The sequence below is a fragment of the Motacilla alba genome, chromosome 4 (assembly GCF_015832195.1).
Source record: "Motacilla alba alba isolate MOTALB_02 chromosome 4, Motacilla_alba_V1.0_pri, whole genome shotgun sequence".
NCBI lineage: Eukaryota > Metazoa > Chordata > Aves > Passeriformes > Motacillidae > Motacilla > Motacilla alba.
Window position 1 is genome coordinate 8,980,671 of NC_052019.1, and position 27,052 is coordinate 9,007,722.

General features: G+C 40.5%; 1 protein-coding gene across 4 annotated transcripts in view; it reads left to right on the forward strand.

Annotated features, from left to right (window-relative positions):
- The first annotated feature begins 743 nt into the window (after positions 1-743).
- Positions 744-27,052, forward strand: part of SH3BP2 (SH3 domain binding protein 2) — a 36,340-nt gene continuing 10,031 nt past the window's right edge. Inside the window, exons 1-3 of one of the 4 annotated variants that reach the window (XM_038136730.1) lie at positions 18,370-20,986; positions 24,391-24,463; positions 26,449-26,590. In XM_038136730.1, coding sequence (XP_037992658.1) covers positions 26,455-26,590 — 136 coding nt within the window. In that variant the 5' untranslated portion in view covers positions 18,370-20,986; positions 24,391-24,463; positions 26,449-26,454. Of the gene's footprint in view, positions 957-1,002; positions 1,796-18,369; positions 20,987-24,390; positions 24,464-26,448; positions 26,591-27,052 lie in introns of those variants that run through there. The other 3 variants (XM_038136729.1, XM_038136728.1, XM_038136727.1) reach the window with 3 other exon arrangements.

Here is a 27,052-nt window from a genome sequence, read left to right on the forward strand (position 1 = left end):
CCCCATGGACAAAGGACACATGGGACAGTGCCTGCACGGGCTTCCCCATGGACACAGGACACATGGGACAGTGCCTGCACGGGCTTCCCCATGGACAAAGGACACATGGGACAGTGCCTGCACGGGCCTCCCCACGGACACAGGACACATGGGACAGTGCCTGCACGGGCTTCCCCACGGACACAGGACACTCGCAAAGCAATGTCCCGTTTGTAGCTGTGCCAAAACCTCCTTTCTCCGTGCCCCTGGTGACTTCCAGGCAGGCACCTATGCCAGACCCTGCTGCCAGTCAGATAAAACGCGCTCCCCAGGCCACGTCCTCTGGCGCAGCTTTTGGAGGCGTTGGAGTCACGGTCCCTGAGGTGTTCAGGGGAACACTCCGCGGCACTCAGTGCCATGGTTTGGTTGACGCGGTGGTGCTCGGTCACAGGTTTGACTGGACGATCTGGATTCGGTGGTGCTGCGCCAGGCGCAGACGGACCCGAGGCAGTGGGGTCAGCACACGCAGCCCCGGCAGAGCCGAGCCGTGGCTGGGCTGGGGCTGGGGCCGGCAGAGCCCGGCAGCCCCGGCAGAGCCCGGCAGCCCCGGCAGAGCCGAGCCGTGGCTGGGCTGGGGCTGGGGCCGGCAGCCCCGGGAGGGGTGGCGCTCCCCGCCCGCCGGCGGCTCCCAGCGGCGGCTGCCCCGGGCGGCGCCGGCGGGGCGGGAGCGGGAGGCGGGAGCGGAGGCCGGGCCGGCCCCGGCAGGTGAAGGAAGGGGCGGGCGCGGGGCGCGCTGACCGCGGCGGGGATGAGCGGCCGGCGCGGCGGCGGAGGCTGCGGCTGCCCGCGGAGCTGAGCCGGGCTGCGGCGGAGCCGAGCGCCCTGTCCCGGCGGGGGCGGGAGGGCTCCCCCTCGTCCGCGGCTCCCGGCCCTCTTCCCGCCGCGGCGCTGCTGGAGGGCGCCGGGAAACTCCTGGGGTGAGTCACGGGAGCCTCGGGAAAGCGCCGGGCCGGCCCTCGCGGAGCCCCGGTGCCGGGCGGGGAAAGCCGCGGGGCTGGCGGCCCCCGGAGCCGCCGCCCGCATTCCCTGGGGAAGCCGCGATTCCCGCGGCTCTGGGGGAAACAGCAGGAAGACGCCTCGTGTCCTCTGCTCCACGGGTTGACGCCTTCAGTTCGGTGCAGCTCTGCTGCCGGGCAGGTGGGAGGTGGGATGGAGGAAAGTCATCGGTGTGAGTCCGCCCGTGGGGAGAGGAAAAGCTCTTCTGGGGGCAGAAAAAAAGTGTGGTTGCTTTTCTTTGGAAATGGAAGAATGGAAGAGCTGTATTGCCCACTGGTGTTGAGCTGTGGCTTTGGTGTTGAGTTGGGAGCATCAGGATTCATTTCCTTGCATGTTTCCCGTGGTAATATATATATGTTAAAGGATGAGGCGAGACTTTTTGGAGTTGAAACATAGCAGTGAAACATAGGGTACAAATGCATTGTGCAGCATTTTCTTTAGTGTTATTGTCTATTTTTATCTTGTATGCCCCCTCTTTACCTGGGTGGCATCTGTCACTTCAGCCTAGGTTTGAAGTCCGCGTCCATCTGCGGGTGTAGCTGCTGTGGAGGTGTAGGTGCTGTGCCTCTGGGAGCAGTAGAGAGTGAGGGCACCTGGCATGCGCTTATTTAATTTGACAGCTTTTATCCCCGAGTGACCAGTGCAAATTGGATACTGCCAGCCCAAATGAGCTGAGATGGTGCAGAAATGTTTCCCCTCCTACAGGGAAGGCCTGTCTGCTAAGACCATATTTCTGGACTTTGATGCTGACAAAGTACAGGTCAGTAGTGGAACTGAACCAGCCTCATGCCGTGTCTAAATTCATCATTACACGTGCTTTAGCTCCTGAGTGCATGTCACAGTCTCCTGGTGATGTGTGCTTGGTCTGGCCGTGCATTGATGTTTCCTCTTGGAAATTAGTTGCATTAAGATGCTGTGTTTCTTACTGCGAGAAGCAATTTTCTACTTTTTCTCTGCTCTGAGGGTTAGTGTGTCACAGTTTATGATTAAATTTAGATCTGAATAATTGTACACCTGTTCTGTTTATTTTTGGTTGTATTTGTACAGGAAATATAGAGCCGAAGCCTCTGTTGTTTATTTCCTTCATGCACCTCTTTCATGCTTTAGACAAAAGCAGAATTAACTTGCTATTTTTCTTCTAGGCATAACACACTTCTTTCTCTTCCTGTTGCAGTATTTTACAGCCATCTTGCTGTTGCAGGAGAGCTGATTAATAGATACCCCTTGCCAATATTCCATTACTGAGGAGTCAGTACTGGGTCAGCTTAGTGGTGGGTTAAATACTGCTTCCTGTTTGTCATTTTCTAGTTTTAAAATCTCTCAGCTTTCCATAAACTTTTACACAAAGCATGACAACTTCATGCTAAAAGGTCCAGAAAATAAAGAGCTTTTCTGGAAAAAGTTATAAAGGAGGGAGATGCAGAGATGACAGCTCTGGAAAAGGTTAAAGGGTTTGGAGTTATCAAAGCAATAAGAATGAACACACCAAGATAAGTTCCTGCAGAAACCTTGGGCAGGGCTGTCTGAGCCAGAATTCCTGTGTTTGAGGCCAATCTGACCTGCTGACTGCGAATCTGTGAACTCCTGCTGGTGGATGAACCCATTGCACTTCGAAGGCCAGATTTCCAATCTAATATTGTTGCTAAAAAATTTAGCTTGCCTACAAAAAATGCAAAATAGGGGGCATGACAAGTCTTCTTGTGCAATTTCTTAAATGAATGTGAAGCAGTCTCCTTTGACAGAGAACCAAACATGGCAGCCACTTTGGTAATGATGCTAAGTAGAAATGGAAATACCTTAAGAAGTGTTGACTTCTTTACAGCACCAGAACACAAACATGGGTGACCAAAAGGCACATACGTATTTGTCATTTTACCTGTAGGAAAAGTGCCTCTGACACTCAAACCTGGTGGGTGCAGTGTTGCTCTTTGCCCCACAGCCCTTAGGTTGCTGGTGCATTTATTGCTCTGCATTACAAGATGGCAGGAATAGAGAGGTGTGTGTGTTTTAACCTGACAACCTTGACTTTGTGTGGGTGCATCTTCCAGCCTGTTTGGCATGGGATGTTAGACCATGGGTAGATTATGCTTTTGTCAGACTGTCCAACAGCTTCATAAGTTGTTAGGAATGTGCAGCATTGTGCAAGCATTGTGTCCATTAGTTGTTTCTGGCTTAAGCCCTGATCTTAAAAGTACTTGCAGATGTAAGTAACTCTACTATTTGTAAACTTTTAGTTTGTGTTACTGAAGGATCAGGATCTTGGCTTGTTTGCTACTTCTACTGGACCTTGCAGGAATGTTCATAGAAGCTCAGACTCTCGGTAGCATTGATTAATAGCTCTGTAAGGAATGGTGAGGACTCCTGACAGCTACCAGGCAGCAGCCAGGATAAATTTGTTTTGTTTAGATTTAAAAATATTAGTTGATACGATGATTCTTCCATTATGTGTTTTGTCTTTTAATAGGGATTTTTTATGGCAGGGAGAAAAGAACCTCTTTGATGTTTATTCCTCTCTTGTGTAGCTAAGTATTCTTCTAGCCTTTTTTTTTTAAGGTAAACTTAGTCCATGCGGGCATTTCCTCATAACATTTTTTCACTATTGCTTTGGAACCTGTACTGCAGTGGAACAGAATTGGGAAGGGAGTTTGAGAGTGTAGAAATCAAGGAGATTAAGGCAGCCTCAAAGGTAATCTGAGGTTGACTCATTTCTGTAAATATAGTACTAAAGGAAATGTGTATTTCTTACACTTATCACAGGTACATATGCCACTGTCTGTTCCTCCAAAATTTATGAACCATTGCTAACTCTTGTTAATCAACACCCCTCTCCTCCTATCGACACTGCTTGCTTTATGCTGGAATGACTAAATGAGTTATGCCTTTTGTGATATGTTGAGGGGAGAACTGAAGGCCCTGAAGTTTTGATCAGCATAACTACACTGCAGGGTGTGGTTGTTAACTTTAGGAATTATTTATCATGGTTTATATTAGAAGCATATGTATCTCTGGTTTGCTTGCTTCAGATGACTAGACTAGAGCACACAGCAGAATTTCTCTACACTGTGCTTTTTAAGAGCAATGTAGTGTCTACAGTATTTCTCCACAATCTGTTTGAAGTTTTTTTCAATCTTATCTTTTCTCCCTACACTTCTATGTTGAATTTCTTATTTTTTCCTTACAAAGAAAGGGAATTCAAGAGTCTACATTTCATCTCACACATGCAGGAATTTGAAAACAATTTTTCTCAAGATAAGGGATTAATTTTAAGCGAGGCAATAGTTACAGGAGTATGCAAGGACATGAATTCCTATGGAAACAAACCTAAATGTTGTTCTCCCCCTATTGCAGCATACCAGCATAACTGAAATAATATATTTATTTTGTTTGTGTGCCAGCTCATTTCCTATAATGACTGAGTTCTTATCTCTTCCAAGGTGGTTTTATTGCCATAGTTAAGCATATCTGAATAACTTTGGCAGAAAGATACTTCAGGACAATGTACAGTGCAGAGAAAGAAATCTCTCAGAAATCAATACTTGGCAATACTTATGGCTTCAGCTCCTGCAGACTGAGATTTTAGGAGCAGGGAAGGGAACAGCTTGTGTGACTATTGAGAGGATTCCTCTTGTGGCTTTTTGCTGTAGTCACGGGCTCTTTAACCAGACTAATTCAGGGACATCTAGTGTGTAGCTAGGGCTCTTTCTAAAGTACTTCTGACAAATCTTAACTTTATGGAAAGCGGACATTCTGGATCTGTCTCCTAAAACATCTGTAAAGATCTGAGCTAGATAGATGGTGTGAAATAAATAAGTGGGGCTAAATTTAGGAATAGCTGCTTGTTGAATTTTGTTGCTGGATTAACTTTCATGTCTGTAGTTGCCCTGAGGTAGGGAAAGTACACTTTTGCTTCCTTACAATCTTTTCTTTCTGGAAAAAGCCGCAGGTAAAACTTCAAGTAGTCCAGGGAACACTTGCTTTCATCCTCTTGATGTTTGAAAATTCTCACTGTTCAGCTGGTTATGGTTAAAGCTTTCTGGATTTTTATTTTCTTTATGCAAAGTTATAACATCAACTGACAACAATCACTAATCATGTATGGTCAGAATCACTTCCATCCTAATGGAACAGCAGGTACGTTTGAATCATTAGATCTGTTCTGTCTTCTAGAAAGTGCATATGTCTCTAATTCCAATGTGGCTCTTCTAGTGTTAATTTGGCAAAGAAGGAACTTCCCAATTCAAACTAGCTTTATATCCTTACCTTTTTAAAAGGTAAACGCTTTGCTCTTAGTTAAACTTTGCTCTACGACTCTGCTGTAACTTAGAAAAATACAGAATTTGGTTTGGTCATGGTTCACCATTTCCTTGGATCTCTTAGGGCAGGAATACAGGAGTCTGGGGCTCTTTTCTTTATATTTTGACTGACTGATTTATGTAGGTGATACTACTATATATGGTAGTGTGTGAGCACGTAAGGATGCCTTTGTTAATTCCTGATTATTCCTCATTACTCAAAGTGGATTTAGATGCCTACAGAGACTTTCACTCTCTTATTAAGCACTTAGAAAAATTAGTACCTACACATACATTCAAGATCACTTTGTGAAAACTTTAGAGTGCTCCATGTAAACAGATTATGGCTTTTGTTGCTTGATGTAGTGGACATTGCAACTAAAGTTTGTTAATTCATACAGTATCTTGACATGTGCATGCCCAAAGGACTTGTGTAAAACTCTTCTTTGAAATTATTGAGTGTTTCAGTGCAGGGACTGTATTGCAATAATCCCCAAACAGGAAAATTATTGGACATGTTTAACCAAGACTCTTATTTTGTTATCCCTTCAGCTTTGCTAAATAAATGAGTGCTAGGAGAAAGTCAGATTTCTGCCTTTAATCATGAACTCACTTGTAAGGACTCTTCAAACAGGAAAGCTTTCATGCCAGATGTTTTCCTCTAAATATGAAAATGGAATTTCTATTGGAGCTCATATGAGAGCAACAACTGACTGAAGTATCTGTCTTCATTTTTTAAAAATATTGTAGCTATGCTGAGTACTATTTAACCTCTTTTGGGGAGTACAAAACCCCAGAAATTTTAGAATTTCTGTTGTTGCTGGCAGAAGCACTGTACAAATATGCAAAGGTCATGAATGAGGTCCCTAGGAAGAAGACAATATCTGTATTTGAAGCAAGCATTTATTATTCTTTTTCCTCCCATGTGCCTATACTGTATGTTTAAGCCTTTCCTCTAATGGGAAGGATAGCATGCAGCTTTAGAAAACCAGAAACTAAAATCCCTCATCATTGTAGCTAGGGCCTTAGAAGAAGCAGAGGAGAAACAGCAATATGTACACCAAAAATTTACTTAAATATGCAGTTCTGAGAGTTGGCTGTTAGTGTTTTATGTTCCGATTAATCTCCTGTCTGAACTGATTTGTCATTTTTCAGCACCTGGCTTAAGACTGGTTACCAAGTTCCAGTTAACTGATTAGTCCCAACTTGCTGTAGGAAAACAACCTGCATTTGGAGTTGGAATGATATTCCTCGTTCTTGCTCCTGGCAGTACTTGGAAAGAAAGGGCTGGGAGGCAGTGGCACCAGTGTGCATGTCTGGAACTGCTGCTGCCTCAGAGATCTTTCTTTGTCCAAGTGTTGACAAAGGAGAGAGGGTGGGAAGTGTGCTGCAAGACTCGTCATGAAAGGTGATTTCTGCATAACAGACGTGACTAAAGGCAAAAGACTTCTCATTTTGAAGTGTAGCCAAGTAAATGAGAAGAGAGCAAATTGTACAAGGAAGTAGGAGAATTTAGTATCCCTAAGCTTTCTACTTGTATGGTCAAGGAAATGAAACAAAACCATACTGGGTGGTGGAAATAGAGTCATGAATGGGTTCTCTCTCTTAAAGGACAAGAATGTGAATTTAGGTTGGACTTCAGTGCACTGAACTCCATTGTTACTCAATGTAAATATACTTTCTCATAGTTCAGGTTAGCCAGCTGTGCATCTTTTGATGTAACTCTGCTGTAACAGATGGAATTAAGGTCAGGTCTAGTTTAGCTGGCAGTATTCCTATTTAGGTGAACCATGAACCTGCGCTCTGCAACTTAATTAATTGTCAAACAAAAGCAAAGCTTAGTTTTAAATGCTCTTCATCTGAAATCACTGCTTCATCTTTTATGATCATTGAGTTTTTCATTTAAAGGTATACAAAGTAAAAAGCAGGAACCCCTGGAGAAGGGAAATCTTACTTAACATGTCAGTTCCCACTTCCATGTTCAGTTCTTCCCCAGACAAATAAGCTTCCTACTCTCCCGCAGAGCTTTACTCTGCTGAAATCAGTCACTGAGATGACTTTGTCTTTACTAATGCAGCACTTCAGGGCCACATCTCAGATCCTGAAACAGATTTTAATAAGTGTAAAAGCATGTTTTGTTAATTTTTGTTTTTAACGTAATAACGGCTTAGTAATGAAAAAGGAAGAAGAGAGGTGGAAGTAGAGTGTCGTGAATACCTGGGTCCTGTCAGGTGAAACATGTCTTGTAAGACAAAAAAAATAGTGGTTTTGTAGGAAGCTTTGTTTCCTTGTTCTAATTTTATCTTAAGCTACTGTAGTGGTAGACATTAATCATCATTCTGGAAGCAGTAGCTTTTACAAATAAAGATTTTTTTAAAATACTCCTAGAATTAGCAGTTAGATTTTTATTTGTGGTTTCTTTCAATCTCTTCATGTTAATCTTATGGAAAGTCAAAGTCTCTTTGAAATGGTCCTTCATCTCATGTTTTATTAGCTCTTACACGATTCTACAAGACTTACCATACTTCTAAACGTCAGCTTGGGTGACTGACAATCTCTCTATTGGTGTATTTGTTAAACTTGTTAAAACTCTGCTATAAAGTAAAAAGTTTTGGTTTAAATTCCACCACAAACTCTACCTAGTTCCCCTTAACTTCATCAGAAGTTGCATGTGTCCAAGTGCTGAGGTTGGTGCTCAAACCAGACCATGGTTACTCTTCAGAGTTAGTTCCTGCAACCAAGCAGCAGAGGCTTAAAATATTAGTCTCTAATCTTGTGACAACCCTACTAAAAGGAGTAAATAATCATTACCTTGAAGTTGTTTAAGAGTAATTCTATTACAACATATCACATAATTGTTTGTTTCTCCTAGACCAAGCTGGAGCTCTGAAGAGGCTTGGGTTCAATGCGTGAGGACTGCAGGACAGTTATTTCCTCAAGTGGAGCATCTCTTATCTCAGTGTGCTGTGGTGTGGCTGAGCACTGGGTTTGCAGTCTCCTAAACCTTTTACACAGATCTGTAGTCACACTGCTTTCACCAAGCATGTGTACTGAAGTCAGCTTCTGGTATTCCTTATACTGATAAAACTGTATACCTTAAACATCTAAGCTTGTGTAAGAGCTCCCATCTTTTTTTCTGTTCTGATTTGTACCTATTCCTGGAAGGATTAGTTTTTTTTCCCTTCTCCTTTTTTTTTTTTTTTTTTTTTTTTTTTTTTTTTGAGTTTTTTTTTCTGACAATGATGTAAAGAGAAGTTTAGCACAAAGAAACCTGGACTGTGAGCCTACAGGTCCTACTGGCAGATGAAAAGCTTATAATTAGCTAATTCAAAACTGATCTGTAAGCTTGACTAATCAAAATAAGGTACTTTGAACTATGTTTTGGGTGAAAAAGTGACCTGACTTGCACAGCTGCTGAGCATCTGCAGCTGTTAATTGCCTTTAATCAGTCAGGCTTAAACATTCAAGCTTTCCACTGTGATTTTCAGTCAGTTAATCAGACTCCACTGTGGTGCCAGGTAGGCATGTTTCCAAAGCACTGTGCATTTTAAGTGAGTGAAGTGGGATTTGTTTATACGGACTTTTGTACACGTTGTGTGGGGAAATACAATTTCTGCTGTCCAAGTGGGTGTACCACGTACAGGAGCATGGGACAATGAGTCCTCTGCAATCCCTGTTTGGTGTCTAGGAAAGAATCCTTACCTTCAGTATGGAACTGAAGGCTTGCATTAGGACTAGGTGAATATAGGTGAATCTACTTATCAGAATGCTGACCAGAAAGGCTTTTCTGAGAAGAAAAAACACCCATTGCAGAAGGGGCATACAAGCCTTGCTGCAAGATTTCTAGTTTTCTTCCTCCTAAAGACCTGGAAGACCACCTTGGAAAAAAAAAAAAAAAAAAAAAAAAAAAAAGAGGTTGTATACAACAGAGTTGTTGGGTTTAAGAGAGGCCAAACAAATAATAAGATGATGCATAGTCTGGCACAAATATATTCCACTCCCACCATCCATAAGCTTGTGTGGTATTCTTACTGAGGAGTAAATTAAGCATGGCAGACTGCTGGGATTATGCTAGATAAATACTTGCTGTGTGACTGTGCAGTGGGAGAGGGTGGGAAATTTGGAAGGGAAAGAGGAATATTTTAAATGTACTCTTCATGTTTAAACTAGGAGAACAGAGTTGGAGAGCCAAACTATTCTCTAGCCACATAGAGGAAATTGCTGTATTTGTGGGAAGTTGTTATGGGAAGAACTCACTGTGAAACTCTTTTTTCCTTCAATACTCAAAGCCTTAGTGAATCATCTGTCTCCTGCCTTCTTCCCCCCCCCCCCCCCCCCCCCAAAAAAAAAGGAAAAAGCCCTTATTTCTCTCCCTTGGCAAATGCCACAGCTGTTGTGAAGAAGATTGTGGTTCAGAATGCCACTGATGCAAGAGCCTGAAGAGGCCAATTGAAGCACTGTCGGAGGGATGTGTGGATGTGTTCAATCTCACATCTTTTGCTTTGAGGTGCAGATAAGCTTTCTCACAATGACGGAAACAACACTGATAAGGTAGAATACCATGTTTGCAAATGTACACAGTACTAGATGATCCCAAAGTGATTAAGTCTGGAAGCTGTCTGTCATGTTGGCGCAGTGCCTGCTGTGCCTCTGTGCCAGGCTGTTTCTCCATGGCATCCCCATGCCTTCAGTGGACAGCAGCTGTGTTTGGCCTCCTCCCTGCTGGCTGGTGGCTCCTCTGCTTCATTCACTGGTCCTAGAGGAATGAGAGGACTGCCAGGAGCAGAAGGATGTGGTGGTGGCAGAGAAGGGTGTCACAGTGCTGCTGATGCCACCTGTGCACTTGCACTTGTGGATTTGGCTCCCCGGCAGAATTGGGTTGGCAGGTGGCAAGGGCTTAGTGGCAAATCTGTTAATTACTAAAGATGCACTAATTGCTGTTCTAATGGGCTGCAACAGTGTCATGGTATTTAATAATTGCTTGGTAGTAGGAAGCTCTCTGCTGGGCAATTGAACCAGGAGCTGGGTCTCTTCTTGTGGGTTGGAGGTCTTGTTCCAAGGAATGTGTCAATCACTTGATTGACAGGCTTTGCTTATTGGGAGAAAGACAAGCAGAAGGGATTTGCAACAGTGTCTTTGCTGTGAAATCTAGCAAACAGAAGTCTTTTTGATTGAAACTCTTAATTTGGCAACTTTACACAATTCCTTTCCTTCCTAGAGCGTTCTCTTCAATTTTAGATAGCAGGAAATATATTAATTAGATGCTTCTAATTAATCCTTGTTTCTGTGCCTGCACCATTTCTATCTTTCTAGTGAACATATTGAGTAATTTGTCTGCCACGTGTTATTTACGCTCCGTAATTTTTACAGCCCTTAGGAGATGAAGTTCATGGCCTTAGCAGTATTTTGCTCTAAATGTGCTTGCTGGCCTGTGCTAATTGAGAAGGAATGTGGAAGAAACACACCTGATACATGAATAAGGAATTTGAAGTGTCATTCTTACAGAAACTGAAGTTGTGAGGAAGCTGTCTCCCCACTGTCCTTAGTAGCTATGGCATTGGGCAGACTTCCTTTTCCTTGCCTTCTTATTGTTGGAATGTCAGGGTTTTGAGCAACTTGGAGGCAAAGACCAAATGTGAATTTGGCCTGATACTCAATCTTTAGTCCACATAAAAAGCTACTATAAACCTGCTGTGTTCCTAATAATCCTGTGTTAAGAGGATAACCTGTATCAGTATTTGCTATTTAACCCTAGTGACCTATGGTCTGATGGGTTTATGTTGCACATTTCAGCAAAATGGTCTAGAAAAAGAGGGAGGTTGACTTAGAATGAAAGGGTTGATGCTAGTGTTCTGTAGAACAGCCAAAATGTCAAATGAATGGGAAGTCTTGGGGAATAGATTCCTTGTGATTTCTAACTGAACAATTTAATCTCCAGCAAAGCGGAATGAAAAAATAATCAAGAAAAACAATACAGCATTCCAAAGGAGCAAAAAAAGTGAGCTTTAAAATTCCAAGGTAGGAAGAATCTTCAACAATTCTCTTGTCCTTGCTGACTGAAGGATTATTTTTCCACATCCAGTTAAACTGTAACTAGTGCAGTCTTTGCACTTGATTGTACTGTGCCAGCTGGTGGTTCTTGGGTAGACTGCACAGGAGAGGAAGTGGCACTGCAGCAATGGCTCTGACCCACAATGATTTTGTCATTATATCAATCTTTGCTAATCTGTGATGATGCCAAATTTAGAAAATTGTCACAAAATTCTGTAGACAAATTTTTTTCAAGAATGTAATGGGATAATTGTAGTTTGAAGTGTTGGGTTTGTTAGGTTTTGATCTGTTGGAGATGTAGCTGACAGAAATTGGAAATTAGGTCTCTTGTATCTTGGAAATGTATCAATGAAATACAGTGTCTTCCTATTTAAAAATATGTGACTAGAATGCATGAAAGATTGTCACATAGTTTCTGGAAGAAGAGGAGGCTTTTTGGACAGAGTGTCCAAAAACACTCTGTTCAAACTGTTTGGACACTTTTAATGCTTTTTGGTACACCTCCAAAGCTGAGAGTTCTTTTTATGGCTGTAGAAATAAACAATTAACTAAGTGCAGCTGCACTTTGATAGAGTTATTATGTGCAGTTTTTTAGAGGATGTTAAATGGATCAGTCTGTATGATTTTATACACTAAATAATAAAATGCCACAAATAGCATTAAATATTTTTTTTAATGTGCAGAAAGAGTATTTTCCTCCTGTAAAGTTCAGCTTTTGTAGATCTTTTGGTTTGTGGTAACAGTAATGCCCACAGCTGAATCAATGCATCTGTGATGTTGTTTGGCTTGGGTCTAGATGAACTGTTCTGTTTACTATACAAAGATGTCAGGTTTGATTACTTAGGTTGAAACAGGACCAATCCCACTGACCTAAATTTCTGAATTTCCTTTGTGCAAGTGAAATCCAGCTTCAACTCTTCATTGTGTACAAGAAGTGATTTGTATTTAGAATGCCTTAAGAAAATCTAGGATGTGTATAGCAGGAACAGATTCTGTAAACCTTGCAAAAGCTTTTGCTGGAAATGTTATATGCTCCATATAAATTCTGTGTAGAACCAAAACCTGGAAATGAAAGAATGCTGTACAGACTCCCTGGACATAATGACTGTTAGTTCCAGGCAGTGCATAAATGTAAGATTTTGGAGGTTGTGAAGGAGCCCTTCTGTCATAACCAGGTCATCTCTGTGAAGAGTCTGGCTGCACTGTTTTGAAAGAGCTTCTCAAGGAAACTATAAAAGAGAATGGTGCACAAAGGCAATGTATTCTTTTTAGCTCATCCTGCCAAGAATAGGACTGCTGACATTTATAACATACACCAGTTCTTTAAGAGCTGTAGATATATTTATTTCTGTACGTGTGTGTGTGCATGTTTCTTTTCAGTCTGTAATAAAGAGAAGTTAGTTTCAGTGGTGAAAAGTCAGTGAGGCCAGAGATCAGACCTTTGAGACCTTTGGACCATCTTTGTAACCATAAGAATGGAAAGAACAGGCAGTGCTAAAAGATGTTTGAGAAAGGATTTGGAAATAAGCAAGTTCTCTACGATAGGATAGGTTAATGTGATGCCCAGAAGCATCTTCAAACTAAAAAAGTAGAGGGAATATTCTAACTAGACTGTAGAGTGGATGTAAAAGATTCCAGACTCCTGCTAGATTCAAACTTAATTTGTAATGATTTTTAAAAGTATTGATGGGAAGGAAATGGAATTATCTTTTAAAATGAGTGTAAAAAAATCTCTTTTTTTAGCTCACTTAACGGGACAATAGGAATAGCTGTATGGAGTCAGATCCAAGGAGAGCTTGCAGATGAGTGTAAGAACTTGGTACAGATATAGAATATTCTTCCAGCCTAAGAATTTGCACCTCAGGGGCTTATTGGAGTAATTTTGAAGTGCCAGAGACTGAGGTCTTGGAATCTGAGATGGATTTCTGTACTTCCAGTTTTTCAATCACTGTGCACTGAGATGCACTACAGCGCTTTTTTTTTTTCCTTTCTTTTTTTTCTTTGTGTTTTCCTTCCCTGAAATATTAATGATTACCAATGTAGGAAAGGTTGTGATTTGCATGTGCAGCACTATTGCATCCATTCCCATTATATGGAGTGTTTTGAAGCCCTTTCTCCAGAATGAAGAAGTTATACTCTTATAAACACCTTTATAAGGCTTGTGTCTTGACATACAGGACAGGTTGGGAAAGGAGCTGATTTGAGAAGAGCTAAGTGACATCAAGGTCAGACAGAAGTAAGAATCTAGAATTTGGGTTTTAGATCCTTGCCTTTGGTCTATTTTGCTGTCAGGGGTTCATTATTTTCATGATATTATGCTGGGGGTTTGTACCTATTTAGAAGCCTTGCTGCAAACTTCTGGCACCATGGCAGTAACATGTTTGATTAGGCAAACTGGTTTGTGGTGTAAAATATGACTGTTGTTCATGTCTTATGACATGAATGTCTTTTGTGCTTGAAAACAGCCCTGTGTGAGCTCACATTTGAATGCAGTTCTACAGCTCTGGAGACTTGAGTCAATGTCAGGCTAATCCTTGCTGTTGGAGTTCATTTAAACAAGCTTTAGGGGGAATGAATTTCTTTCTTTTTAGTCATCCTTCTGAAGGAAGTACTGATTTCCATAAATAAATGATAATAGAAAAGGCCATTGTCCAAATTGTCTTGAAAAGAAGAAGCCAATTGGATGAGATTATACATTTTTATGGTTATTTTATGTGATATGAGTTGACTGCTCTCTCTCATGTCCTCCAGGTTAAAACTGTTTCTTTACTGCTGTCTTTCTGGTGCAGCTTTGCAGTGTACATTTGTTTCAATTTCAACATCTTCACTTACAATCCCAACTACACATGATGTGGTGTTTATAATTTAATTCATCTTTTGCAGAAAGTAAGCATGAGCTTGCAGAGTTTCTTCTTTCTGGTGCTTGTTTAAAAAAACAAAACAAAGCAAAACCCCACCAAAACCCAAAGGTATTATTGACCTAAGTGACGAAATACATGGAAGCCTTAAAATTCTGGTTATTGTACACCATGCCCTTACTGTTTCAGTCCTTTGATCCAGTGTTTTGTTCAAGTGGTAAGATACTTATGCTTTACCACATCCTTTGGAGAAGTTCATATCAGGATATAAAACAAAGAATCCATGTTTCTGGTGCACCTACTTACCGGCATGAGGCTTTGAGCACAAGGAGCTTCAAAGCTGCTGTGGGTGGGGACAGTCCATTAGTAATACAACCCAGCTGGACCTTCTAATTCTATAAATCACACTTGCATGGTTATTAGCTTATTTGGATATTCTGGTTCACGGTCAGAGTTTCCAAGTCTGAGAACAGCAAACTCTGAGATGCTTCACTGCATAATTATTTAAAACCTGGCACCACCCACTGTGTTGTACAGCAGTATGGTACAGAGTGAGTCTTTGCAGTTACACTGTGTCTTTAAATTGTATCCAAAGTCTCTATACAAGCAAAACAAAAATAGAAAGTCTTTGTTTTGTTTTGTTTTGTTTTTTCAGGGTCTAGCAGAAGTTGAGCTTCCTCTTTGGTGCTGGCTGCAGCCATTTGCTTGAAGAGGTATATTTGCTTAACTATAAGGTTCCTGCAGCCACCAGGAGAGGGAAACACAGACTTGAAGGACTCACAGATGACATGATCAAATGCTTCCTCTAAACCAGGGCTTGCTGCATTTGTTTAGGATTCAATTAGTAGCTTGTTATTGGGGTCAGTGGGTTTATGAAATTATTCACTGCATTTTTTGTTGATAGACACTCAAAAGGACATTATAAGCTTTATGCTGGTTTTAATATCCAACTGCAGGAATGTTTTAAAATTGCTTACGTTCAGTAATTTTATTGTTGATTTGCATCCACAATACTTTCTTTAGCTGTAATAGTATTGGATCTCAGTTACATTAGTCTTGTACAAGTACAGTATACAATGAACTCATGGGTGTTTATATCTTGCCAAAATGCCTTAGTGTCATAAAAAAATAAATATATTTTCTTTTTTTCCCTTTGTACACTTGATGTACTTTAAATCAATAGAAGTAAAATTCTAAGAAAGCAGAAAAAATATTTCCTAACAACAGACCTAACTTCATAAGGCAAGATATCTGCTGGTTAATTGTACCAGTCAGATATGCTTTAAAATCACTAATAAATATTTGACTCCTTCCTATACATTTCTAAAAGCCTTTAATTAGATGTTGCTTTTACTAAAGTTCAGTGGTCCATGAGCTAAAATGCTGAAAACTGTTTTGACATCTAGGCAGAAATTATTTTAGCGTCCAACAGTGCTTCCTAATTCATCAGTTTTGAGTACCTTAGTGATAGAATTGTGTGCAGTTAATCACCAACCAGCCTAGCAGTAAAATTGTTGGAACTGAAAATTTCTGCCAAGGAAATAAATCTCTTGTGGAAACCCCCACTTTCTATTTCTATGTGTCTTTGGGGAAACTCCCTTTGTAGCTGTCCTCAGGAATAGGATCTTGACAATCACGTTTGTATTTCTGCTAGTTACCTAATTTTTTTAACCAATGTTCTATTTTAACTTGCTCTACAAGCACTGATGAAAGAGCAGTTAATCACAGCCATAGTGGCACTTACAGTCTTTTGTATGAGGACCTTGTATATAAATTACTGCTAAAAGGAACAAAGAATGTGTTCGTCTATTTTCAATAGTAAATGGAAATGGAGTGTTGATAATGTATCTGAATTTATATAAAAAAAGAAACAAAAGGCAGCAAGTTATCTTCAGAACTTGCCTTCTACTTTAAGTGTCGTTTATTCCAGATGTTACTGGTGTGATCTGACTGGCACAGACTGGACCCAGTTAACTCCTTGGGGTTTTGAGGGGCCTTTTGATTCAGTAGAAATCTGTGAAACTTGAAAAGCTACACATAACAAAATTGCCAACGTCGAAAATTATGCTGGAACAGCTGTACTGATCCTAATTCAGTCCTTATGTCATGGAACAATTTAGGGTAGAGAAGACCTCTAAGATCACTGAGTTTTAATTTTCACCCTAGCACCAACACCTGTTCACCACTAAGCCATGTCCCCAAGTGCCACATCCACATTCTTTAAACACCTCCAGGGATGGTGACTCCACCACTTCCCTGGGCAGCCAATTCCAATGCTTGACAGCCCTTTCTGTGAAGATTTTTTTCCAAATATCCAACCTAAATCTCCCCTGGCACAACTTGGGGCTGCTTCCTCTCATCCTGTTCCTTGGTACGTGGGAGAAGAGACCGACCCTCACCTGGCTAAGACCTCCTGAAAGGGAATTGGAGGCAGTGAGAAGGTCTCCCTGAGCCTCCTTTTCTCCAGGCTAAACACCTGCAGCTCCCTCAGCTGCTCCTCACAGGACTGGTGCTCCAGGCCCTTCCCCAGCTCCACTGCCCTTGTCTGGACATGCTCCAGCCCCCCACTGTCTTTCTGGGAGCGAGGTGCCCTACAATATATTAGTATCAAGTCTTGCATTATTTTTCAATGCTGGCTGGTGTAAGTGAATGCTAAATAATTATGTTCTTATATTGAAAGTTTGCAGATGGTTCTTGTCTCCCAGCTGCTCAATCTAATTTGCTTTTTTGGAAGCTATGCATAAACTGCAAGTACTTTGTGGCTGTACTTTGATTTAGGGACAGTTGAGCAATATATGACATTAATTGTATCCCAAAATCAAAATTGTGCTGTCATCATCCAGGATGTGAGCCAAACTGTTTGATGAAACAATCATGAAATGTTACAGCTTTGTTTTAAAATTGATAGGCTCATTCTCTGAGATATGGCTTATTTATTGCAGACTGGTGTTGGCTGGCATTTTTTTGAAGTTCCAAGCCAAAAATATGTCTATAGATGTTTGGAACCTAAGAGCTGCTGGGGTATAAGTAGAAACCTGGAAGCTTTTAAGTGTTTACTGGGTTTTGTTGAATATATATTATCAAGACTTTGGTTACCTATTTTAAGTATATGTAACAAATAAGTAAAAACATTATTAGGACTTCTTCGTGTCCTCTGAAGTAAGCTGAAGGAAGGGATGATGGTGGAAATTTAAAGTATAGGAGTTCTTTTGACATTGAAAGAGGATTTTTGGAAGTTGTGGCCTCATTCCTTCTCCTTGTGGCTGATTTATATATTTTTTGGTAAAGATAATAATGCAGTTCACCCAGCAGAAGTAATTCTGATGGATGGTTATTTGTATTTTCACAAGATTGCCTTACTTAACAGATGAAGGATTCAGGCGAGTAATTGATGCTCGCTCTTTTACAATCTGCAGTTGTGGAGCATGCAGCTGACAAATACATTATCTGTCAATATAATGGCTGTGTTTCCACTGCCATCTAAAACCCTGAGACTAAACTAGTTTGGTAAAATTAATAAAATAATAAAATTTCTAATAATCTACTGCTGACTCAAATTTAGGACACATTCTGTTCATCCCTTACTTTTTTAAGGGATTTATCCCTTAATTCTTAAGGGATTTATTATTTAATGACATGTTATACTGTGGACTTCTGTGGAAATAGATAATGTACGAAACCTTACATTATTCTTACATTATTCTTACATTATTCTTACATTATTCTTACATTATTCTTACATTATTCTTACATTATTCTTACATTATTCTTACATTATTCTTACATTATTCTTACATTATTCTTACATTATTCTTACATTATTCTTACATTATTCTTACATTATTCTTACATTATTCTTACATTATTCTTACATTATTCTTACATTATTCATTATTCTTACATTATTCTTACATTATTCTTACATTATTCTTACATTATTCTTACATTATTCTTACATTATTCTTACATTATTCTTACATTATTCTTACATTATTCTTACATTATTCTTACATTATTCTTACATTATTCTTACATTATTCTTACATTATTCTTACATTATTCTGAGTGGAACTTAACTACTGAGGTGACTTGCTGCAGCTGACAGAAAGTGTTTTTCATGTTATTTTCATTTTTTTAGTGCCTTGTGAATTTTTCTGCCTTGCCTGTCGCTGTGCTTTTCTTGTGCTGCTTTTATTTGCAGTCCATTCTTGCAGTTTCCTGTAAATTTGTCAGCAAGAGGAAGTGCTCCTGCTGCAGACAGAGCTCAGCCCTGCGGTGAGACAAGCAGACGAGTGAATGTATACCAGCAAGGACAGCGTTCTGCCAGATGTGTTTGTGCCCTCCCATCCCATTAACTAATGATTGGTAGGATTGCTTTGGACTGCCAGCAAAAGCTGTTCCAGGCAATGGCAGGGAAGACTGGCTGACTTCCTCAGCAGCCCTGCTGGAATGAAATCCAAGTGTTGGTTTCAGATGCTTTGGTTCTTCTTTTGAGGCCGAGTGATACCTTGTAATATTAAAGAAATGGAGTATCTCTTTTGAAGTGAAATTCTCCCTGGGCTAGCTTGGTGCAAAGCTGCTTCTCACCACTGATTTTGTGGGGAAAAATGAAGATTAATCTGTAAACCTTATACCGAAGGTCCATGCATAATAGAATTTTGCTTTGTGAGGGGGGATATATTTAATACTCTTTCACTTCCCTGGCAGACATGTCAATCAAATCCATAAAGTTTTCATGTCTTTTCAGATTCCTTATTTACAATTTTGAAATACAATCTTTCTGGTGAATGTTTGGTCTAGAAAGCTAAACTGAATATTCAGTCTCCCAAACCTGTGAAACATCTGAATTTTGGTTGTTCATTGGTGGAACACCTGCTCTTGTGTGTGTGTGTGAATTGTCCTCTGTTCTGACTCTGGGCTCATCTTGATAGTGTTGGAAATCACCAGAGAAGTTGAAATGAGATCTTGGAACTGGAAAAATTCTGCCGCATTTCTGAGTACTAAAATGAGGAAAGAGAGAGCACAGCATGGAAAAGGTCAGAGGGGAAAAGCAGTACCTCAGGAGCATGGATGAAGGAGGCATGGTTTAATGAGGCTGTTGTAGCCAAAGAGCATGGTACTAGAAGCTGTGAAGTTTGGAGGGGAAAACCAGGAGTGAGGTGTGTCACATCAGAAAAGGGAAAGAGGAACTGAAGGGTTTTTTCCAGTGTTGCATATACTCAAGTGCTGTCATTCTAGATCTATTATTTTACTAAGTCAGAGAAACAGCTTGCAAAGATGCTAATGCAGACTTAGCAGGGTATGCTGAGATAACAGAGAACTGAGGGAGGAAAGACAGATTTAGAGCAGTCTACCTTAAATGGGTAACTGATACTGCAACAAATAAAGCAAGTGAATTCAATTCACAAACCACTGAGCTTAGTCCCCTATAATACTTTCTGTGTGAAAAATCTGTCAAGCCACTGAGACACCTGGGTATTGATCCTTATTGAAGAGCACTGGGATCTCGTGTTCTGATATGTGGATCATTTTGGCTGACAACAGGTGTGTGGATTTATGGTTCAATTTCCCTTCCCATAGAGCCTGGCAATGGAAGGAGTGCAAATGGGTGCCCTGTGGTGAGAGAGCTGTTTTTTCTAGCCCATACAGCTGTGAGCAGTGTCTGAAATATTACTTTCTTTTGTGCATTGACTCTTGGGTCATTTACAAAAAGAGATGTTGTGTGGAGACTTCTTCCTTCTATTTTGGGATACCGATTCACGTCCGCTTCCCCAAAAATATGTGAAGTAAGCTTTGCTTTAGATGATTATGTATGTTTTGTCCATCACTCTGAAACTAGCTAGTTGATTTTGTCTTGTTCAAACTTTTGAGCCTGGAATGCTTTTAAATTTAGACAAGTCAGTGAAACACTTGAATACTTTTAAGAACTCCAGATGAAAATGAGTGTAAAACAATGATATTTATTCATTATCAGTTGGTGCTACTTGTGAGCAATTGTGCACTATCAGCCTCTTGAATTTGAATTTTATTGTCTTTTGTGGTTTGTGTAGCATCAGCTAGCAAGACTTGCTCTAAAGCACATCTAAGCTGCAGAATTTTTCAGGATGGCTCTTTTAATTGTCTGGGGTTGAAGAGGGAAGGACAAGCTCCAGCTGTGGGGGAGAACAGATTAAAACAGATAAAAACAGATTAAACTTACAGTTCTGTGGTGCAGTGCAAGTACCTGAGGCACAGGCAGTGTGGGAGCTGGAGCACACTGGGAGAAAAAAAAGACAACTTTCTTTTTCTCCCATGGGAAAGTGGTTGATTGAAAGGTGAGTAGGAAGAAAGCGAGCGCTGGAAAATCCCCTCTGCTTTCTAGCTCGATGTCCGCCAGGCGTTTGAGCTGTGCGGGAATTGATTTATAACCTCTCTGGGAAGCTGGGAAATCTGACAAAGCCAGCGCTGCCCACTGACAGCGGGGAAACAGGAAGTAACAAAGGAAACAAGTCATTGCCTCGGCGTCACTTTTGGCCACAGCGCAGTGCAGATGCACGAGCGGCCGGAGCAGGGTTTCTTTTCCTTCTGAGTGTTGAGCTACAGCTGTGGCTGTCAACCTGGGAGTACCCAAAGGTGGGAGAGGTGCAGGGATGTTCCTGCCATGCCTGAGAGGGGTCATAAGTTGTTAATGGCTTTGTCATCACAAAGGAAACAATCATTCGGTGAAGCTGTCTGCAGAAAAACTATGTGTCGATCGGACAAGGTCACCAGGTTAGTGCTTTCTGTGGCTTGTGTTTCTGTCATCTTCTCTCCTTCAGGTCAAGAGCAGACTGCAACTAGGAGTAGAATATGGTATCTGAGCTAAAATACGTTTAACTCATGCAGAAAATTAAATGATAAAGAATTGGAGTGGGAAGAGATGATTTGGGTGCTGGTTGAAAACTTGTCAGAAGAGAAAAGCAAGTTAAAGAGAGTGAATTTAGTTATATAGTGTGTCTCTGTTGGGCTTATTTCTCTGTTCCCTTTGTCTTGCAAGAGTTTTCTCACTTCAGTGTTTGTACTGTGCTATTAATCTTTCTGAGAGAGTATTGTGAAAGGGGCTGTTAGAGGTATTAAGAAATGGAATGTGTAACCAAAAAAAGTAGGAGAGATATGGAAAAGTATTTCAGAAGTACTGGAGAATGGTTAATAAATAGACAAGAGACCTGATAATTCTGCAGAAAGCAGAATTAAGCAGTTTTAAGAACAGATGTAAATGTTTACATGGTTGAATCAGAGAAATCATTCTAACTCAGAATTGCTGAGAGCATATAGGGGAAACTTTTCCTGTTCTGCAGTGTGTAATGCTGCCTCATTTTTGGTAAAGCCTGGTATTTGAGTCTCCCTCTGCATGATTTGAGGAATACATTCATTTCTGTAAGTTATGTATTATATATGTCATGTTATTTGGAAGTTATTTATTCAGAAGTAAACTAGCATCTGGCTTAGCTAGGTTTTACTTGCACGTGCAATTTAAGGACTAGAGGTTATGAGATTACAGCTGTAAGAGTTCTCAGATGTAATTGGCATAGAGAGCGTTGTTACAAATTCAGATCAGATTTACTTTCTGTACTGCAGCTTTGGAGGCTGGTTTTTTGTTTTTCCCAGCATGACCAAACAGGGCTAGATCATAAATATTATTATTATAACGAGCGAGAATTTTTAAAACAACTGTTGGCAGCTGTAGTCTCAGAGATCTTGCTTATATACTGCAAGATGTGGAGATGATCACATCTGTCATATATTCTGCTGAAGTTAAGCAAGAACTGAGGACTCTACCAGGATGCAACCCTTAATTAAATCAACTTGTATTTGCTCTAATTGGGCTAAATGCCAATAACTCTTCGGGCCAAGAGGGATAAGTGCTCTTCTACAATATAATCCAGATTTTTCATGTGGCAGGATTATACTTTTACTCATGGAGGGACTTTCAGCCTGTAAAGTTATGCCCTAGCCTTCAATCTAGCTATTCTCTATCCACTGAGTGAGGGGTTAGATTAAAACTGCTTCACAGATATATACATTTACTATTGCTACAGAATAACAGAAGTCTGGATACAACAGAAGTTGTATCCATTCAGAGTTGGAGCTCGGTAAGAGTACTATGATTCAGAAAATACTTCTGTATCTGACTGGCCCTGTTCTGGTTACAAGATGAAGTGTGTGAATTCACTTTTATTCACGCTGTTTAACTTTCAGGGTACTTTGAAATAAAAACTGGCTCATTGTGATAGTGTTTGAGAAAAGTGTACTGATGTGATAGCCTTGGGCTGGCTTTACTGATACATTAGCAGTACACTGCAAATTGGTTTGGTTTTCAGTCTGGAGGACCAGTTTGTGTATAAGAAGCACCTACAACAGTGATGATATAAGCTCTGTATCATGCTCCAGAGTGTTGATTGCACCATCCTGTCTTTCCAAAAGCACTCTTGAATGATGATGCACATCCTAGAAACTGCTGTTCTACCATTTCTCCTGCTACACTGCAGGGCCTTTCATCTCCCTCACAGGCGTAGAATTGTCTCAGGGATCACCCGAGAAACAAAGTGATGCAAGACCTTTCCCTGACTGCTGCCATCCTCTTCTTGTTCAGAGGGCTCCGTGTGGGGGAGAAGATGAATTCAATAGCCACATGCAGTAGGTTTGGGACTTGGTAGAAAAACTAATTAAAAAATATGCATCTAGTTCCTTGGTGAGTGGGAAGAGGAATAAAGTGTGCAGCTATTACTAGCAGCTTTCACCAAACAATGCATGGGGGATGTTGCCTTCTGTTTGTGACAGAGGGCCAGTGTCAGAAGGAGCTTTGCCTGCACTGAGTGAGCCCTTTCTCACTGTTTATTTGGTTGTCAGCCCTGAGGAAGAGGCTCTCCAATGCCCCAGAGGTGAAAATCTGTAACGGGGGGGCTTTGGCTCGTAGTGTAAGAATGTAACTGCATAAGAAACAAGTGGGAAATGTCCCTCTGTTTTCAGTAATGCCAAAGTTAACAGAGACTTCAGTGACTGCTATGGCACATACCTGGTAATGCAACATCCATCTGTTCTTGATGTAATCTGCTAAAGGAGTAAGAACAGAAATATCAAGAGTTGAAAGAACCATTCAGTGAGCTGAAGGCAACCATACTATAGATGCTAAGACCACAAAAATATTTGAGCTTCCATTTTTTCCTTCTCTTCCACCCCTACAATAAAGATTCTGAAGTTAGATTTGTGTTGACAGCTTTCTCCCAGCAGCGTGATGCAAAATAGCAACATCTGTCCTCACAGAGCTGTTTTCTACAGTCAAGAAAAGAAGAAAAATCTGACTGGGTCTAGAGCCAAAGTACTTAAATGCATTTTAGCAGCATAAGTGAAAGATTGCATCTCAGAATACTGAAGCCTTCCCTAAGTGTCTGATATGTTCCTGCAAATGGAAGTGCTTGAGGAGTGTACAGATATGATGGGGAGTGTTATAAGCCACACTGAAATCCAGATAATAGGCTTAGCTGCCTCTAAATCTGTTGAAAAGCCTGGTGCATTAGGTGGGCTCTTTAGTTCATGTAATCTGTACTTGATGTCATGGATTTCAGCTGCATCTCCTTTACTCACTTCTTTTATTCACTTAGCTGGGCTGGGGAAGTTCCATGTTCTGGTCTCTATTTTCAGGACTGTTTTATAGTAAGTAGCCAAAAATAAAAAGAAATTATGGTGAAAAGGGGAAGCAGAACCTGATACTCAGCTGTCCTTTCCTCTCAGGTAAATCCCATAGTCAGCACACTGTAGAAATGGATTTTTTTTTTTTCTCTGCTTCCATAGTTTTTTCTTTTCTTTCCTGTCTGCCTTAAGATCTGGCGTTTCAGGTAGATAATGCCCACCCAGACATGCTTTAGTGAGTAGTCCGACTGGTGCACTCCCCTATAGAAGGCAAACATGACTGGGACAAATATTTCTGCTTTCTGTATTTATCTAGGGTACCATATGCTTATTGCCTGTGTTTGACTTTGGCTTCCTAGAAATTTCAGCTTACTGGCTGTTTTGGATAACTTCTCTGAGACATTTAACTCTGCCCCTTCTGATAGGCTTTCAGCCTGCATACAGAACACTGAAACAGTTTCACACCATGCACTGGGTGCATCAGTCCTTTCTTTTGTTCTTTGTAGTAAAGGTACAGAGGATTGGAAGACCTAAGATGAACATGAAACTCTTGGATGACATTGAGACTAACATTGGAAAGGTAGCATCAAAATATATTCATCTGAATGAAAAGGTTTCATTTTTACTTAGTCTATTTTCTGAACATAACTAGAAACAGACTGAAGTAACTTAATTTAAGTTCTAATGGTTAAACTTTGATGTGTGTATTCTTAAAAGAATAAGCCCAGGAGTTGCCTTTGCAATCCTTATTTCAAGGAAATCACTCTTAGCAGTTTTCATGTGGTTTGGTGTCAGCAGCCAGCTGGGTAACACTCTCCATTTCCCTCACTTCAACTTTCCTGCAAGATGTGGAGAAATAATTTGAAGGATTTAGGGGGGGCAGGGGGGATGTTAGCTTCTGCTACCATTTTCTTATTTTTATTCTTAAATGCTTAAAATACGTGAGTAGCCCCTTTTTGGACACATTGCTGTTGCTAGAAACTTCTTTGTGGAGGAGGAAATAACTCAGCTTGGAAAGATCTCAGTCATTTAATAAGAACAGGGAGGAAACAGCAGAAGGAAGGATATAGCTAAGTGCAACAAAAGCAACTTACTTTTTGGTGAGCAAGGAGGTCCAGGAGGAAAACTGGGATACCATGGTGTCTTGACATGTCTGCTATAGGAGCCTTTTTAGGGCCTTGGATCCTATCTTCTCTGGCTGTATCTGCTTCATAACACTGGGGACCAAAACCTAATTTTTGTGATTAAGTCTTCTAGGCTGCCTAGAGAATTTAATTTAGTGTAAACTAGAAATTGCTAGGAATTTCCCCCCTTTCCCAGACATGAGTCACCAGCAAACAGCTCTAAATCCTAAACTGATCCTAAATGCAAGATCCATCGACTTGCATTTCTGTTTTCCCTAACCTATACAATGGATACATGTTTTGCTGTTGCACCTCAATGAATCTGAAACACTTCCTTGTTCTTTTCAGAATGAAAAAAGCCATCAGGTTGGAGGGGCAAGTGCTTGGGTCGGGTGTTGTGCTGAGGCTCTTGGATTCTGTGCTGAGCCTCACAATTTACCTCTCTTACTGGCCCTTTTGGGTAAAGGAGAAATGAACAAGATCATTAAATTTCAGTCCTGCACTGAAAGCTTTTCAGTTCTACACCATCATTCCTTTATCAGAAACTAATTAACTGGAACTTCATAAGTTTGCCTCTTACCTTTACCTACACCTGATGGTAACAGATACTTTTATGTCAAGGTCAAAATTCCCATTTTATCCACATGTGATTTCTCCTCTCTGTGTCACAGTAGGATTTTAGCCTAGTTCTGTTAGTAGTTGAAGAAAGAAAGGGCTCATAATGATATATCAGAATAAGTTACTACCTCAGAAACTAATCTATTTGGATGAAGATGACAGCAGAAAGAGCGCTAACTGCAGAGATGCTTGGTGGAGCATTACATAAATAATTGATATATAAATCAAACTGAGGCCTGCAGAAATCGGAGAGGAACTTCATTTGCACAGGATGCTGTCACGTGCAACATACAGTATGAGATTATATACTAATCCTTTTAGTTAAAGAATTAAGAGTTAAAGAATAAAACATGTAAATATCAGGAGTAAATAGTATTGGATGCTGCAGTTACTAAACCTTGACTTGATTCCCTTGTTGGAGAGAAAATGACATTTTCTGTGTGTATGTGTGTTATGTAGCACCTGGGAGAAGAAATCAATTTTATTTCCAGACTCCTGACTGATTGAGTCTTGCAGTGTTATCTGGAGTATTTTTAAAACATAAATACTTAAGCAACATTTACTAAGCACTTTTTCTTTGTTTCAACGGCTGTCAATCACTTTTGAGAGCTGTATAAAAATAAATGGGGCTTTTTGCACCATGTTTTTTTGTACATTACAAAGTTCCTGGAATCTTTGAACACCCCGTCTGTGTTACATTCTTGAGTGCTGAACCACATTAGTTGTTTGGAAAGCTGGTTTAAGGAAACAAGCTTTGCTTCTCAGTACTCACTCCTTAAAGTAAATCTGAGTTTTAAACTGTTTTTAATTATTCTAAATTGCAGAACGATGGCCTCGCAGGAGCAGGTCTGGCCAGTCCCAATGAAGGCAATTGGAGCACAAAACCTTCTGACAATGCCTGGAGGAGTCACCAAGTCAGGGTATCTTCATAAAAAAGGAGGCACCCAGCTGCAGATCCTGAAGTGTAAGTTGAATGAGGTATTAACTAAATTAAATGTTTTAAATGCTTGCCTCTGGGCCCCGTAACAGATTTTGTGTTAGCAGACTGTTGAAGCTGTTTTTCCACTTTGTATTGGAATACAATTTTACTGGAATATATGTATGAAAGACTCATATAGAAAGATTTTCCTCTAATTGTTTTGCGACTTTAAATCTTAGATAATATATGTTGTGCTTGATTTTGCTTGTTTAGTTCTCTTGTCAAGTCCTTCACAAATAAGATTTTCAAGACAAACAGGATATGTATGGATTTCAAATACTCTTTTCTGAAAGAAACTAGTACTCAGCTTTTTTTTTTTTTCCAGTTGGTTATTCTGTACTGGAAAAAATATTCCCATCTCCCACTGCTGTTGTGAAATGGAAATTTTCTCACTGCCAACATTAAGCTGTACTTAATAACAGTAATTTCTTCTGAAATCAGTGTCTA